Here is a 17,429-nt window from a genome sequence, read left to right as displayed (position 1 = left end):
AAATAGAATGGGGGTCTGAATGTATTGCCACCAAATCCGCAAAAACACCCTCATATATACACACACACCACTTGTAACTCGAGCAAGTGGAACATTTTTATTAACTTCACCATTAAAGGATGCTGATGTGGAATGCAGTTGCCGCCATCAGCCACTATCCGAACTACGCCACCAGACAGATTCCCTGTCAAACTTGTCCAGCAGAAGATGAGATGACTGGACTCACAGGTTGTGAAAAATGGCACCCTTGACTTACCCAAGCGGTTATACAAACTAATCAGCTGCACATCAAAACCACACCACCTTCAGAGACAGACTCAGGGCATGGTGACATTTAAAAGACCATAACACAAAATGGTATTCCCTCCACAATGACAGGAAATTAATCCTATACACCCCCCACCCACAATCCAAAGCTCATTAATAAGTGGCATCTTACCCTTTGCTCACATACCCAAACCACTTCACTTGTGACCTAAACAAAGCAACCCCCATTCTCCTCCATTAAACACATAGCTCCAATGTAAGACCATAGCAGACAAAACACAAGGAAACAGACATGTCTTTTTGGGTTTATTTTGAAGGCCAAGACAGGCCTCCAGATAAAGATATCATGTAAAACTTTACAGGTGTGAATACCCACAGGTTGAAGTCTCACTAGTACAAAATAATCAGACTCAAGTTACTTAGGAATGTAACAATAAAATGGTCAGCAAAATCTCAACTAAATAATGACAATTTAAAAAAAAAAAAAAAACGAAAAAAGAAAGAAAAGTGCACCATCACTACTGCTGCTCTGCAGACTTGGACCAGGAAAAGGAGTCCGATCGGCTGCTTTAACAGCCAAGTAAAAAAAAAAAAAAAACCTTGTATGGATAAACAATACAGAACTTAATATAAGACCAGGGAGAAATAAAAATTACAAGACTGTGCGCTTTACTGGGGGAACGATGGGGGCATTGGGGGGAATGGCATTAACGGCTGTGCCATTGGCTGGGGCGGCTGCTGCTGAGGATTAAATGGGAACTGGGGTTGGGTCATGCCGTTCTGCATTCCTGCTGCCTGGTTGGTACCACCAAATTGCTGATTCTGAAAATTTTGGGCCCCAAAAGGAACCCCAAGGTTAGACTGTCCATTGCTGCTGTAGCCACCACTACCATAGGAGTTTGCCCCACTGCCATTGAAACTGCCATTTGAGCCATATCCCCCTCCATTTTGAGTCTTGTTGCCAAAGGCCTTCTTTGGTCCGTTGTCATAACCCCGGTCGTTATCACGGTCCCTGAAGCTGCCAAAGTCCCGCCTGCCGCTGGAGTACCGGTCTCGATCATGCCCACCTCTGCCTCCCCGGCCTCGACCTGAAACAAAAAACAGAATTCAGAAAATACAGACTAGTAGTGCCACCAACACACAGAAGTCAGTGAATGAAAGGGAACTCTAAAGAGCTTCTAGAACGAGTAAGCACTCAAGTCCCAAGCAAAGAGTATTTATCCAGAAGTCACTGAGGACAAACTGAGGTTCTTAAACTGCCACTGCCTTGAACCCCCAGGTCAGCAAACAATAGCCCATACGCTCTGCAGATTGTCAAATACCACAAACCCACCAGTAAACGTCCTGAAAACCCCCACAGAAAAAGAAAAGGAAGGGAAGGGAAAAGGAGGAATGGAAAAATGGTCTGCAGCTGAACCACAGTTCTTGTATCTCACCAATTAGATTTACCTCCTCTGTCCCCCGCCATCTGGATGAGCTTGGGGTTGATGGCCTGATTGGCCTCGCGTAGGACAGAGACGAGGTCTCCCGCCTGCTTCATGTTGGCAGGAGTAAAGAAGGTGTAGGCAGTTCCAGTCTTCTGACTACGCGCCGTTCGGCCGATTCGGTGAATGTAGTCTTCAGAGTTGTTGGGGTAGTCGTAGTTGATGACGAACTTCACGTCTTCCACATCTGTGATGGAGGGGTACAAGTTACTTACAAGTCACACACAAATTCAGCATATCTAATAAAAAAAGTTTTTTTTTTTTTGAAGAGATGTGCAGTGAAGGCCTCGTCCATGTAAGGGCATGGGATCCAGAGGTAACCATGGGACACTTGCTTACTTAGAAGGCCCACCTCTGGAGTGACTTGCCAGGACTGGACGGTCCAGAAACCAACTGAGGAGGCCCGCAGACAACGCGGGCTTCTCGTTAGCATTTCTCAGCCACCTGGTTTCAAGTGGCTGTTTTTTGACCCAGTCCGGTATTTGGCAAGTTCTTAATTCCCCACACCAGTGACAAGAGGAACAGGTCTCTCTCAGGCAGGACTCGACATGACTGGCAGAGGCAAGGGAGGAAGTCCTGGATTGGCATCTACGTTCCCGCTTAGCAAAGCAGCCAGTGACAATTCGACAGGGAGGTAGGCAAACGACATTGGAATTTAGCACCAGTTCTCTTTCCAAAAGGGAAAAAAAAAAAAAAAAGCACGATCCATCACACCCACTGTCTTTTTTACAAGAAACAAGCCCACCCGAGGCTTCAAAATGAGTCTGAGATGCTTGCTCCATTTCGTTGTTTTTTTTTTAAAAAAAAAAAAGCAGTTTGGGGATGTGGACAGAGAACAGCGGTGCAAAAGAGGAAAAGGGGAAGGCTGGGTTGCAGCCTCCTTCTCTTCCGTCGGGAGTTAGGACACGCGCATACGATATGCCACACCTCCACAGTCACTGGATACCCGCCGCCACACAGACGCCACCTCAAAACAAACTCCTCCCTCTCCACACGGCCAGCGGCTCGTCATGCCAATGCCCTGCCATCAAGCCTGCAGCCTTCAGGGCACAGGAGAAAAACTCAAGAGAGCAGAGGTTGTTACAGAGTGAAAATCCCTGGGCTTATTTGAGAAAACGCAAATAAGGTGCTGGAGCTGGTGCCATTGATTGGCGGTACTGACCGAGACCCCTGGAAGCGACATCTGTGGCTATCAGTATGGGAGCCTTGCCGAATCTGAACTCTGAAAGGCAGAAAATACCAGGATATATTCAAATCTAAACAAACATGCTTTTCAAATCACTTCACAATGAACATTTTCTCCATTGAATATTCTAAACCGCAACAGCACATGCATCTAATAACAGTAGAAACGTACCATTGAGCACCCAGTCTCTCTCCTGTTGGCTTTTGTCACCATGAATGCCCATCGCTGGCCACCTAAAAAATCCAATTGAAGTTTAATGCACCAATAAATGCTTATATAGTCACCACCATGGGCACTTAAGTGAACTCCCCTGACTACTTCGAAGTCAAAATAAGCTCGACTTACCCATCTCTCCTCATCCGCCTGGTTAATTCATCACACCGCCTCTTTGTCTCTACAAAAATGATAGTCTTGTTCTCCTTCTCGCTCATTATCTCCTCCAGGAGACGAAGCAGCCTACGAGGGGAAGACATGCATAGGTTTACCACAATTACAGGACACTAACACATGACTGACAACCTATGAACCCAAGTAAAAGTACACAAAGCCTTGTTTGTACAAGTGGCAGTGGCCTATCGGGTTGAAGTCAGATCTTCATTCAGTCAAGAGAAACTCCTCGAGTATTGTTTAAGGACATATAAGCCATGCCATCCCGATACTCACTTGCCATCCTTCTCTGCATCGTTACACACATCAACAATCTGCAAGATGTTGTGGTTTGCAGCCAGCTGCAGGGCACCCACGTTGATCTGCACATACTCCCGCAGGAAGTCTTCAGCAAGCTGGCGAACCTCTTTGGGCCAGGTAGCACTCCACATCAGGGTCTGTCTGTCCGGCTGGTAGGCATGAGAAATTTTAGATTTGTATACAGATCAATTACAGCTAAATTACTTGCCACTTGAAAATAATAGCAGGAACAAGAAATTTCAAGCAGTTTTACAACTCAACTTTTCAGCATTCAAATTCATTCAACAGCTTAGTCAGCCAGTACAGACCAAATACTGTGATTCCAACTCTAGACTGAAATGGCATGCCAGCTTTGGGAGAAACCAATCTTACCCTGATCTGGTCAACGATCTTGCGGATCTGGGGCTCAAAACCCATGTCCAGCATTCTGTCAGCCTCATCTAGCACGAGGTAAGTGCAGCGACGCAGGTTAGTTTTGCCAACCTCCAGGAAGTCAATCAGTCTTCCTGGTGTAGCAATGCAAATTTCTACACCTGAAGGGGAAACAGATGTACACAATAAGTTGAAGTTCCAAACATTAATGACACATACACAACAATTTAATGATCAGACATACCCCTCTCCAAGTCACGGATCTGAGGTCCTTTAGGTGCTCCTCCGTAGATGCAGGTTGTCTTGAGGCGAGAAGCTTTGCCATACTCTGCTGCCACCTGCTGGACTTGTTGTGCAAGCTCACGGGTAGGGGCCAGAACCAAACACTGAATAGACAGAAGTAGTGAACAAAAATGTCAATAGACCAGTCAATTATTTCCAAGTGACATACTAATAAAAATTCATTGTTTCCTCTACCCTTACAGCATGTACTTACAATAGGACCATCTCCCCGTTCCAGGAATGGTTGGTGGTTAATATGAACAATTGCAGGTAGAAGATACTACAAGAGAAAAGCAGAAGTGGTTATGAACTTGTTGATGCGTTCAAATTGATGCTACAAGAGGTGATCCATGTGAAGGTGTCGGCTACTCACAGAAAGGGTTTTCCCTGAGCCAGTCTGTGCAATGCCAACCATATCCTTCCCACTCAAAGCCAAAGGCCAACCCTGTGCCTGAATAGGTGTTGGGTTGGGCCAGTTCTGTTTGTTGATGACATCCATTACATATGCTAAGGAGAGAAGAGGTTTAATTCAAGTCATGTACTTCATGCCAGAGAAGCCATACCACACTCTTCATGAAATAAGATTTGTTTCCGGAGTACTTACAAGGGAAACTGGCTTCATAGAACTGTAGGATGGGATTGGGACAGTCTCTTCCTTTCACGGTTACCTCCTTGGTCCTCCTGTACTGTTCTACATCTTGCTGCAAAAATAAGCAAACAGTTCAGCCATGACCCAAGCAACCATGTAGGGTGACAAAAACGTGGTAAACCCTAGACATGTGCAGTTGGCTACAGTCCATTAGTCATTACATAACATTTATGGGGTGGCTACACCAGCAGACACGTGTGTTACGTACCGGTGATCTGCGTGTAACATCAGGATGTTCTTTATAAAAGTTCTTCTCGAATTTCGGCAGTTCGTCTAGATTCCAGTGTTTCTTCCTCAGCCCCTCGCCAGGATTGCCAAACTTCTTCCCCTGGCCTCCTCCACGGCCGCCTCCAAAACGTGGTGGGCTGCTACCGTATCTGCCTCGGCTGCCTCCAAAATTGCCGCCATACCTAGTGGAACAAAGCGTTAATGGTAAACCCAAGCACTGACATCTTAACTAGCGTTTAGTATGATCGTCCTACTGCACGGTCTTGTAGAGTTGTATAATCCTCTTATGTTGGCCCAGTTTGATAGCGAACGTTAGCACACTAGCTAAAGTTAGCAATAGCTGGCTACAGGTCATTATGATGGACATTTAAACACACATTAACAAGGTGAAGAAGCACAATAGCCGACTACATGGTTACAACAAAATCTGGTTCCATCGGAGGGCACAGGCAAGAAAGCAGCTCAACTTTTGGATGGTGAACATGTTTACGCCGTTGCCATTTTAATTCTTACCAACCAGGAAACAAAGGGAAAACCGGCCGGCATTTTGAAAAGAATCCATTACTGCCACATGGCGACATTGCGGCCTTGTCAAAATTAAATCACAATCGGTTGTCGATCCACGAACATTACACAATCGTAATTCAGTTTCACAGACACATGTATATAACTAATTGACAGCAAACCTTCACAACCCATCCCTGGTGTTTCTGTGTAGTTGATGGTGTTGGTTTTTAGCTTTGTCGCTAACATTAGCATTCTGGCCACATGCCAGCAAGCTAGGTAGCTATCGACGTTTTCATCCCGTTAATTACAAATATCTAATTCGTGTGATTTCATAAATCATGCTTACGGACAACTAACATCACACAATACATTTTGTCATAACATGTTTAAAAGGACTTTGTACAGAAAAATAAATTGTGTCGAGTTCACATTAGCTACGTTAGCTAATGCTAGGGCCTCGAGACAACAAACAGTGCGGATGTAACGGAAAATGAAGATTTAAAATCAGAAGTTACTATTGTCTTACCCTCTATCTCTACCGCGATCTCTGTCAGCATATCCAGGCATTTTGAAAATACAAAGGAAATCTTAAATTAAATAAATATAATTAAAGTACTCCAAATATCCGACACCTTTCCGGTCGGTAGTGATGGTGCTCTGAATGCCGGTAAGTGCGGGTAACAGCTGGCTTTTATGGCAACAGGAAACGGCATCTCACGCGATGGTAACATGCGTCATCAGTCCCCGGAGGACATTTTACATGACCGTCAGAAGGTGTGCCTTCTATGATATCTGTTATATTTTATAAATTATCATCAAGTAGGCTCAATAATGTTGCCAAAGTATAACTTAGTGTTATAAATGTCAATGTTGGCTAACGGTTATGATAGCCTTTATATGTCAGCCCTCTCTACGGTTTAGGCCTAGTCTTGCATCTTGCTCTGAGTTTTCCTGTATTGTAATATGTAGCTATATTTATCTCAATTTATTTATTTGTTTCGACAAAATTCACCAGAAGTAATCATATCCCTAGACCCCTTCTGGCATTGGCAAAATGTTTCTTTCGTAGGGCCAAACATTTCTAGCGGTGCCCCTGGTGATAACCAATCAGATATCTTGAAAACGAAATACCTTCGAGGCTATGATGACATATTAAAACGAACTGTGTTCACTGTGTGGGATAAGCCAGGTAACCTTAAAAAAAAAACTTTATGCAGAGCAGAGAGGCATCGACTGTTCCATTGAAGTCTAGCTCATAATTTCACCACATATGCTAAGATGTTCTATAGAGTTGGAATGTGAATTTTGTGCACGTTTTCATGATCCTTCTAACCATTTCAGGTACATTTTGAGTCTTCCAGGCTGGAGAAAACCTGTGCGCCTGTTATTTATTCTGCTGCTGTTGGCTGGCTAGAAGTAACTACTTCTACTCTTTGTCTTTATGCAGACAGGACTCAATCCCCATTGACATGAACTACGACGAACTTGCTTGGTTTTTTGCCTTCATTTGATGGGTGGTGGCTGGCTGCAGGCCTACCTGGCCAAAAAAGCTCCAGGTTAGGGAGAGAACCATTAAGTAGAAACACTGAAATAAACCAAAATGAAACACACATCAGCACCTGCAATGATCTAATGTAGCCTATGCTATACTTTGACACAACCAATCTGTGTGTGTTTAGTTAGAATGTTTCATGCTGGACTTTGGGCATCACACTTGTATTTTAGTATATTTTTATATATTGTATTAAGTGTTAGTATAATTTGTATTTTAGTATATTTAGCATATTCTTTATGTTCTACTGTCCTTACTGCTTAGTTGTGTTTTTATATTATATACTTTAATTACTCTTTCTGCTGTTAAAGAATGTGTTTGTGTTGTATGTTTGCTGCTGAGACCTTGAATTTCCCCTGGGGATCAATAAAGTATCTATCTATCTATCACACAGCTTCCAGTGCGAGTTTGTAGGCATGTGAGGTCAACTTCCAACTTGAACTCCCTATTTGTGAAGAACTAACCTCTTCTGGATACCTACATAATCAATCATAGGCAATATTGTTGTTAAAATGTATTTCTTACACTACCTTATGTTTCTTAGGATGAGCTTTTGCTCCCAAGGAACAAAGACCTATGCCTATTTAAATGATAATGGTGTGGGGTGTGTGTGAAGCTAGGGAGTGAACCTTTGAGTTTTACCAGAGCAGGGGTGTCCCTCTCTTCCAAGGGTACCTCTTCTCCTTCTAACAACCCAACATAGGGCCTACATAACATGCACTTACCATACATCTCCTTTATCACTTAAACTCTTAAAACGTCTGCACTCTTATTACATCCTTTGGTAATAGATTGATGTAATATAAATGGCTAGCCTATCTAAGGTCTCCCCTGTGCAGTAGCTTGAATGCTATTCTTCATTTTTTTTGCAAGACACTTTGGATAAAAGGGGCTGCTAAATGAATAAATGGTGTATGCAAATGTAACAGGTTATGGTAAACTGATTGGAGATGGGGTGTTAATCTCAGGCCATCACTGGAGAAGGGTGGTATGAATATGAATGACTGGGGGAGATTTGTGCTGGAGACACAAAGACTGTTGGAGAAGTGCACCTGTTTGAAACCAAAACCCAACACCAAAGCAGTATGAACTGTTGTTTCATGAGAACATACATTAAATGCTGCTAAATTATGGAGTGAGTTTTCTGATGCGCTTCAGGGAATAGTCTGATTGGAAAGTGCAACCAGCAAACCACACAAATCACCATTTTCAAAACTTATCTTAAGAATGACTAAATTGTGGCTCATAAGAAACCTCATGCTATGAGGCATTTCATACATAAGATATTAGCAACATATAACAGATAACAACAACACCAAACGCAATGTAAATGTATGGACATCACAACATAAATAATCGACTTTTCTCTAGCAAATCACACAAGAAACAGCTAAAATGTGCCTTACACCCAAGACAAAGGCAAGTTTAATTAAAACTAAATACACACAAAAATAAAATACTCTTACAAAAATGATAGTGTGTTACGTACAACAAATTGCACCAGTCAACTATATGAGATTAAGCATCCTGCAAGTGTATCATGCTAGTTTATGATTTGTTAAGAATAGTGCCACTGAAGAGGCAGCTGTATTATGTATGATGCAAAAAGAAAATATTACTGAAAAATAAAAATAGATCTGTTTCTGTGCACTGGACATACATGAAAATTAATATAAAATGATGAAGTCTACATACCATTTGTTAACAAGAAGTCGCATATTATTTACAGCCAAGTCTGAATGTGTGCAAAATGTTTTTTTTTGTATATCTCTATTTAAGTTAAAGATAAATTACAGATTCTGTGATCCACATATGAACAAAATCTCCTATAACTGTACAAAGCACCATCTCAGAACACTTCCACATTTATAAATCCAGAGGTTTCGAAACAGTTTCAACTTGAATACACTCGTCTAAAAAAAGGGCAAGAAGATGCATAATTTTTGAGTGTATACAAACCTTTAGAAGAATCTGTGATAATAAACAAATTGTTATAGACAGGCAACAATTCCACAACATTCAACCATGTATGTATACGAGAAAATAAATACATTAGTCTTACTTTATTCTAATGGAGATAGGAGCTGTTGTCTGTCCCATTTATAATACAGATTTAAGAGCTTCAGTGATGTCTGCATCAATTTTTTTATGCTTCAAAAATTCACAGAAAAACAAAATGTTTTATGTGAAACATGGCAGGAAAAATGGCAACCTGCAATTAATGGCAGTCTGGAATTTCTGGCCTCTTTTCAAGGATTGGAACAAATACACTTGTGAGGTTACCACTCATGTCTGTTTCCGACTTGAAATGCTGCTTATTGAAGACCACAACAGTCTGTTGGCAGTGATTGGAAAACCCTGTTCTTTCCAAACACACAACAGTACACTCTCAATTGAGTTCCATGCCAGGCTCAATGACAACACTTCAGTGGCTTTTACAAAGGCAGCCTCTGTGCCAAGTATATAGGACGAATGCCCTGTTGGTGAAGGGTCTGCACTGTCTGTGTAATTAGGCTACACTGCTCGAGTTACAGCAGGAACACAGTCAGGTGGCACATGCCACATACATACTGTGTGTATGCAGGAGGCCTTCATTGAACAGATACACAACAGTGGCCATTTCCAGACATAAAACATCAAGATACTGAGTGATATGAGCTGCAGAACTTCAGGCAAAGAGCATCAGGACTAAGGATCTCCACTGCAATGCCGCACAGGGATTACACCACCAGATAGCCTTCAGCCAGTCCCACACAAAACCATCACAAACATCTCTCTGCACATGTATGTATACAACATCTCTACAGGTTGATGTCCCCTTCAAAGGCCATTCCAAACACACTATGGCACTGTAGAAAATGACTGCCAAATACTGTAGTTATTGACTCGTTATTCATTATTTTCAACATTCTGCTTTTTTTCTTCTATTCCGTTTCTTAACTTAACCCAACAATTTTTGGAGGGGTTCCATGCTTGCAAAAAAACTTAAAAATATGTTTCCAAAGATTAACTATATGTATTGAGTGTATTCCTCGAAATTGTTACACTATATAAGCATTTAAAAAAAAGGGTTTTTTCTTCTTTTTTTCTTTTAACAAAACAACAACACAAGGTTTTGGGGGTATAATGGTAATAATTTATACATCTATAATTATTCCTTTACCCCCTTCCCAATCCACTGTATAAAAATAACTATGTATAGTCATTCATTCACTCTCTCACCCATACATTCATTTTTTTAAAGGAGCTTATATCTCATCATACATGTTGACAAACGTGTCTCTGGGGGTGGTGGGGTATGGGTCAGGTACTTCACAGAGGACAGAGAAAGAGAGCGGGGTGAATGGACAGAAGAAAATATTGAGAGAGAAGAGAGAGAGCGCAGGAGTATGATGTGGGAAGAAGAATCCAGCTTAGGTGACAGCCAGGTGAACTCCGTCCACTGGCCACTCATCTTTGCCTCCAGGCCTCAAAAAGTGTTCCAAGGCCTAATATCAGGGCCCAAGTTCAGCTGTCATCACCACCAGCGAGGGGGTGTGTGGGGTGGCTGTGCAGGCTAGCCAACAGGTCCAAAGTGTCCTGGGTGGGGCTTTGCTTCTGGGCATGTGTGGGGGGTGGAAGAGTCCATAGGAGCAGTAGTGCTGTGGGGTTTTAGCTTATGCAACACTGCGTGAGCAGCAGAGGAGCTGGGGGGGCTCTTGTTTGGTGGGTCCGTTTTAAACATGCTACATGAAAAAGCCGTCCACATATTTGAAACGGTAGAAAAAAACAAATGTACTTCAAAACAAAACAAGAAAAACACAGGAAGAGTTTTGAGAGCGTCCTTATCAAGAGAGAGAAGAGTTACTAGCAGCTAGAAACTGTTTTTTGAATAAAAGATAAAAAGGATGCCGAATCCCCAGGGAGGACTGTGTGTTCCGTGTTCTGCCAGGTTCCATGATGTTCTCATTGGACGCAGCCTTTCGCCTGCTTCTGGGACCTGTGGTGGTTCGTCTGGAGTGTGGATGCCCCATTGACGGGGTGTGGCGGGACTGCATGTCCCACAGCCCCATCGCTCTGGATTACACGTGACCGGCGAATGTTCACTGGTCGCTCAGCAAATCACTCCACAGCAAAGCCACAGGTCTCCTCGATGGCAGTGAGAAGCTTGTCGTACAGCTTGTCATAGTTTTCGTATGGAGGGATGTCAATCCGGTTGAAGCTACAATGACAGAAAACAAATCTCTTAGCCTATAGCATGACATCAGACAGCAGCAATACTTTGTTCCCGCTGTGCACCTGACTAACCTGCACATGACTAATGCCAAACTGTTACCTGTCTACATGCAGACACATTAAAGAAATGTAGCATTATGAACAGGGACTGAAAACAGAATGATTTTCATTTTGGTTCGTTCTTAGCAAAAACATTATTTTTTCGTTCCCGTTCCAGTGTTCCAAGGCCACTCCTCTAAATGGTAACCGGTTAGAAAATTATAGAAGGCACCCTTAACAGTTTTTTGACCATAACATAACATTTCCAAAATCATTTTGATGGCACATAACCTCATGATGAGCCACTTCTGCCATTGTCTGAGCGGCCCCTTGAATTTCCCCTCGGGGATCAATAAAATATCTATCTATCTATCTTTGTAGGCGATTACCGAGCTAGCAAGTTTCAGGTAGGAAACTGCCTATTTTGCTTCCTCTGACACTGATAATCAACTGCATATAAAGGGGTAGGTAGAGTCATTCAAATATTTGGAAGTCCTTGGAGAAGACATACTGTCCGTAGAAACCAATAGAAATGTAAAATGAGTAAACTTGAGTCTACTGTCCATTAGAAATGGACTGATATCTCTCAGGAATGCTACCACAGCTGATGTCTGACTACCCATAACCTTAGGACTGGATTTTAACAATGAAAAGTGTGCTTTTATCAGTGCAAAAGACACTTTTTGTGAAGGGTGCCAAGATCGTGTGAGTTTGACAGTGATATTTTGTGTTGAATTTGGGGAAACCAATTGTTGTTTCAGTTGTGTTGAGCTATTGAAATGGTCCTGGTTTGTTTGTTTTCTCAAAAACAAATTGAAAAGTGTGTGCATTTTGCTTAAAAACCAAAGTTTCTAAAGGGGTAACAATACTTTTGTCAGTGGCTGTAGATCTTCAAAAATGTCTGATCGCCTAACTTCAGGCACAGAAAATTAGATTATTAGATTCAACTTTATTGTCATTGTGCAGAGTACAAGTACAAAGACAACAAAATGCAGTTTGCGTCTAACCAGAAGTGCAAAAAAGCAGAAGCGTTTTCACTCTGAAACAATGTTCATCCAAAAATGTTTTTAGTTTCCAGTTTTCGTTTTTGTTCTTTGGACTATTTTTAATCCCTGAATATGAAACCCTGGCCTGTTAGCTTGTCATTTAAAATACAACAGATCAGTAACTCACCAGGTGTGAGCTTTGGGCAGGTTATTTGTGCTGGCATCAATCTGATGAATAGTAAACAGTCTTGGCCCAGCAGCCCCTATAAACGAGAGAATTCATAATTAGATACACACAGAAGTACATGTACACCAACTCAAAGATTGTTACTCCCCTAGGAGGGTTATCAATAACTTGTATTGAATTGATAACATTTGAAATTGCCACCACTACTGGAATGTGACTGTGTGTACTTTTTTGACTAAGATGTATATGAGCACTTCTAAGTCTCATACAACCCGACACAAGTGACACTTAGCACACATAACATTGAATATACAATCATTTGTAAGTGACTAAGTCAACTGTTCTGAAGTGAGGCCTCGATTTAAACAAAAATGACCAACAAAATGACCAGGGCCCAGGGGCGACATGAATCTCTTTTTATGCAACTTTATCATGGACAATCAGGTTACACACTATGTGGAATGTCAAGGCCCAAGGCTGGCGTTAGTTACCTTGGAGGGCCTTGAAACCCTGCAGGGGGACTCGAGAGGAGCCGGTGACGAACTGCAGAAGCCGCGCACGCCGCTCCTCGTCATAGGACTCCACGGCCCGCCAAAACCACTTCACACTGTTGCTGTCTGGCGTGCAGTGCTTCAGACGGGTGTTCGACTTCCAGTCGTTAATGTCTATCTTACCCAGACCACACACAATGAGCTGGATGCAGGCAAGAGAAGAAAGAGAAGAAAAGACATGAAGAGAGATGCAGACAGAGACAAGAACATATTTAGGTTACTGAGGTTAACGTTATCTTGGTAAGACCTTTGAACCTTTCAGAACAAAAGCTTAGCTTCACTCTGCCACAGCATAAAATACCTTATTTACACTACCTACATTTTCACTATCTACTATTTGTAGACTCAATTAACAGAAGCTTGCTACCAATTAGGTTTATGTCAAGTGGGGACGCAGGAGCTCAGAGAGTGTGTGTGTGTGTGTGTATGTGTCTCACCTCCAACTCTTTCTCATCAAAGGCTTTGAGCAGGTGCTGGGGGATGACCTCATTGAAGCCCTTCTGAAGCGCCAGGAACTGAGCCTCAATGCCTCGCAAGAAACGCCAGTTCACATACAGCCTGGAAGAGTGAGAGAGCACTGTGACCACAACCTTCTGCTGCAGTGGACATGCATGAGATCCGTCAAGAGCCATCTGTGTATCGAGCTCTACTGCTCAGAGTGACAAAAACTTCACTCACACTTGATGAAAACACAAGTAGACTACCTATATTTGTCAAAAGGGAAGACAGATTTTGAATCGGTGCATTAATACTTCTTGGGGGACATGTAAGACATGGGGGGCAGATTAGTGTGACTTGAACGGAATGGTCACCCAGAGGGAGAGAGGACGGTACGGAGGTGGGAGGTGCTCTGCTCACCTGACGTATTCCTTCTTGTTATCCTGGTTGACGGGAATGTTCTTGCCGTTAGGCTTGAGCTCATGCTGAATGATCTCGCCGTATGCGTTGTGCTCAACGCAAAAGGTGTGGTCCAGCACCCCTGTGATATCATTGTCCCTATAAAGTCACACACATATATTTTAGAGCTTCCCTTACTTCATTGTAGCAGCTGAAAGTATGCACTTAGCAGCTGAAAGTGTGCATTTCATGGTGTGTGTGTGTGTGTGTGTGTGTGTGTGTGTGTGAGAATGTATTTGTATGTCTTCTTTAGGTTGAGAAAACTTACAGGATCCAGACCAGACTGTTGTGCAGGTCGGGGTCCACGGACTCCATGTCGTCCAGGGTGATGGGCTTGCCCAGCAGCTGCTTGTAGAAAGGCAGCGTGAAGCCGCCGTCGATGTAGTGGCCGTGGAACACCGCCATGCCCATGATCCGCCCCACAAAGTGGAAGTAGGACAGGTGCTCCTGAGGGGTGGAGATGGGAGGGTGGGGGTACACAGACACACATGCTATGTCAGGGACAGTCTGTCATCTGCAGCCTCTAGCGATTTTAAGGCTGGGTTAAGTGCTCTGACGTGGGTTTCACTAGACTGACATATGAGTCAAGCTGACCTCAAGGACGTGTGTATCTACGGGCTATCTATTTTTGAGACTGTGTGTGTGCGTGTTTGTGTGTGTGTGTGTGAGTGAGATGGAGACTCACAGGGTGAATGAAGGGGATATGTAGTGTGGGTACAGTGTAGTATGTTCTGGAGCACTCGTGTGTGACTGCGTGAGACTCACAGGGTTGACCGCTGAGTCCGGGTTGATCTGCAGGGTGTAGATGTCGTCCCGTGAGTACTGGAACAGGCCGTAGTATGGATTCAGCATCTCATGGGATAGCAGATACAGCCACTCCCTACATCACAAAAACAGAATTAAAAACAAACTAAAACTGACCAGCGGACAAAGGAAGATCAAATTATACATTCACACTCAATTACATAAATTGCAATATAACTATTCAAATAAATTCAGTAAGGGACTACAGAAATCAACTCTGTGACCCTGTGAATCTATCAAACAGCCTGAATCACTTTCAGTGCTAACTGTGCTAAGTGGTGTCTTTTGTCGTTGGAGAGGCATGCTGGAAAAGCTGTTCTTACATTTTTGTGCGGTGGTCAGTCCCAAACCAGATAACTACTGGTGCTTAGTACATAGCCCAAGTGGAGAGTGGGGAAAACAGGTGAGCTTATCTGACCTTCACATGAAAATGGCTTATCTAACATCTAATCTAATGTTAATCAATGTTCACAATCCCTTAAAAAATAAATAAACAACAAACAACACATTGCTGCATTTAGATTCTTTCACCAATGACTAGTGCAGAATGTGATTCTGTGTTCAGTGTGAGGGCTCAAACCTGGCTACTCCCCCATAGTCCAGTCCTTCTTCTCCACGGAACTTGACCATCAGTCTCTTCCACAAGTCCTTGGGTCTCATCTTCATCACCTGGCGGTAGGACTCCTGGAAAAGGCATATCACAGAGATCTCAGAGGGCACTCTTTATCACTACAAGTCTCAACACAGGCCCTTTGAAACCTCAAAGCCCCCTTCACATGCCTCTGATTGAAGCTGATAGATGTACACAGACAAACTCTCAATCTCTCCTGTCTTCCCCCGATGCAGTTTATCAGTAACAACAGCACTAAGGGGTATTTGCAGAACTCTCCCTGGCTGTGTCACTGACCTTCAAAAGTCAGAAACTTTATAACAGGATGCTTGCTTTTACATACAACTAACTGCAAAACACAGACAGCCAGAGACTGCTGATGAGCCTGAAAGCTGTACTTCCTCAGCTTGACCAGCAGAGGGCTCCTAGCAGGACGTGCACTCTCTTGACCACATTACCACACTGAGCACAGATGCTGGACTGCAGAGCTGGTGTCGCTCTGCTCTCCATCTCTCTCTGTCTCTGTCTGACTATTGTACACATCAGTCTCAGGTGAATCAGGAGAACAAGAAGCCAAAGGTGATATTTTGAATACCATGAGCGGCTCAGCTACTGGGGGATGATCAGATGCCGCCACATTCTTATCAGCACAACTCTTAAGCCAGGTAGATCCGCTAATCAGTTAAATCACCTGTGCTAAGTGCACAGGCAGAACCAATAAATGGTAGGACTTTTACTTTCTGAAGCCGGACTTTTACGTCTCTGGGGATGATGACATATTTTTGGATGAATATAAACATTTTAAATATTTACAAAAGAACCTATAGACCAGTCAAGCCACTATGAGACCTGTGCACAACCCATCTATCTCTAGCAAGCAAGTCCATCTGTCACTCTGTTCTTATATTGTGTGTGTGTGTGCGAGGTGCTTCCATGTTGTTCCATGCATGTAGAGGAGGCCCTACGTCTCACCTCGAAGATCTCCTCACGCGACACTTCGATGCGGCAGTGTCCGGCCTGGGGCTGCTGCTGGGACAGCTCCTGCCTCAGCACCTTCAGCTTCTGCACCAGGTCCCGCTTGTAGCGCGGCACCGTCAGGCACTCCGGGTCCTCAGGCAGCTGCCCTGCACACACCAGCACCTGCTGGGTCTGCTCCTTCAGCTGGGGAGGACGACTGTGGAGGGACGGCAGAAAGGTTTTAGAAGGCGAAATAAGAACAATGGCAATCTGCTAGTCTACACGAACTGTTAGTCTGAGTTGTGCTGTAGGTTAGTATCAAATGAAGCCAGGGCCACACGGCTCCGTTTGGGAACTGTGCTAGAAGGAGAGAAGTGTGGGTAGGAAACTCGCATACGAGGCGCCAGAGATTTAAAAGTCTGGCTTCAAAAAGTAAAAGTCCTGCCACATGTTTGTTCCAACCATTCACTTAATCAGCCGATTTTTATCAGCACAACTCTTAAGCCAGATAGATCCGCTAATCAGTGAAATCACCTGTGCTAAGTGCACAGGCAGAACCAATACATGGCAGGACTTTCTGAAGCCGGACTTTTATGTCTCTGCGAGGCGCTGCAGCCATGGTCGGCTTCCTCTAGAGGAAATGCGCCAGTGGCAAAGCACAAGCCCAGAAGCGCCGACAGATGGAGACGTAAACAAACATGGGCGGATGTCTGGAGGAGCTGCAGCTCAAAGAGACCTGACGTGCACTCACACACGCCCGCCTTTGCTGCTAATGGAAGTCGCCACCTCACTACAGATCAATGTTTCAACGTCATGGTGTGCATCTACACTCATGTGGCCAATCTCAAATTAATACAGCAGATAAGATAACGCTATCATGATTAACACAGTGGTTTGGGTCATGCGGCATACAATTTTAAGAGAAGCCAAATTGTTTGCCAGTCTTAGAGCAAGGGAATTCTAGTAAAA

General features: G+C 43.5%; 2 protein-coding genes across 3 annotated transcripts in view; both read right to left on the bottom strand.

Moving 5' to 3' along the window:
- Positions 1-560: 560 nt before the first annotated feature.
- On the bottom strand, positions 561-6,344 carry LOC121705273 (probable ATP-dependent RNA helicase DDX5). Of its 2 annotated transcripts, none has more exons than XM_042086165.1 (13): positions 6,189-6,344; positions 5,136-5,337; positions 4,883-4,979; positions 4,652-4,785; positions 4,493-4,558; positions 4,241-4,382; positions 3,997-4,157; positions 3,601-3,773; positions 3,283-3,393; positions 3,109-3,170; positions 2,914-2,973; positions 1,717-1,938; positions 561-1,355 (listed from the first exon to the last, which is right to left on the bottom strand). In XM_042086165.1, the coding sequence occupies exons 1-13, from the start codon at positions 6,227-6,229 to the stop codon at positions 937-939; spliced, it is 1,890 nt and encodes a 629-aa protein (XP_041942099.1). In that variant the 5' UTR covers positions 6,230-6,344; the 3' UTR covers positions 561-936. The 2 variants fall into 2 exon arrangements, with proteins under 2 accessions (XP_041942099.1, XP_041942100.1); XM_042086166.1 differs by having other exon boundaries at positions 1,226-1,355; positions 1,704-1,938.
- Positions 6,345-8,605: 2,261 nt separating this feature from the next.
- Positions 8,606-17,429, bottom strand: part of smurf2 (SMAD specific E3 ubiquitin protein ligase 2) — a 38,410-nt gene continuing 29,586 nt past the window's right edge. Inside the window, exons 12-20 of the mRNA XM_042087714.1 lie at positions 16,476-16,677; positions 15,474-15,577; positions 14,855-14,969; positions 14,358-14,536; positions 14,051-14,188; positions 13,630-13,750; positions 13,133-13,334; positions 12,642-12,717; positions 8,606-11,415 (exon numbers count right to left, since the gene is read on the bottom strand). Coding sequence (XP_041943648.1) covers positions 11,316-11,415; positions 12,642-12,717; positions 13,133-13,334; positions 13,630-13,750; positions 14,051-14,188; positions 14,358-14,536; positions 14,855-14,969; positions 15,474-15,577; positions 16,476-16,677 — 1,237 coding nt within the window. The 3' untranslated portion in view covers positions 8,606-11,315. The remainder of the gene's footprint in view (positions 11,416-12,641; positions 12,718-13,132; positions 13,335-13,629; positions 13,751-14,050; positions 14,189-14,357; positions 14,537-14,854; positions 14,970-15,473; positions 15,578-16,475; positions 16,678-17,429) is intronic.

This window comes from Alosa sapidissima, chromosome 3 (genome assembly GCF_018492685.1).
Source record: "Alosa sapidissima isolate fAloSap1 chromosome 3, fAloSap1.pri, whole genome shotgun sequence".
NCBI classification, from domain to species: Eukaryota; Metazoa; Chordata; class Actinopteri; order Clupeiformes; family Clupeidae; genus Alosa; species Alosa sapidissima.
The sequence above is the reverse complement of the archived record's forward strand: the minus strand, read 5'-3'. Positions and strand labels throughout refer to the sequence as shown.

Bases quoted from the DNA above. Each gene is read 5' to 3' on its own strand.
- LOC121705273 (XM_042086165.1), bottom strand. From the start codon at position 6,229: ATGCCTGGATATGCTGACAGAGATCGCGGTAGAGATAGAGG. The intron at 3,774-3,996 runs GTAAGATTGGTT...CATGCCTACCAG, and splicing joins AGATCGTTGACCAGATCAGG to CCGGACAGACAGACCCTGAT. The intron at 3,394-3,600 runs GTGAGTATCGGG...TTCCCCTCGTAG, and splicing joins GATGCAGAGAAGGATGGCAA to GCTGCTTCGTCTCCTGGAGG.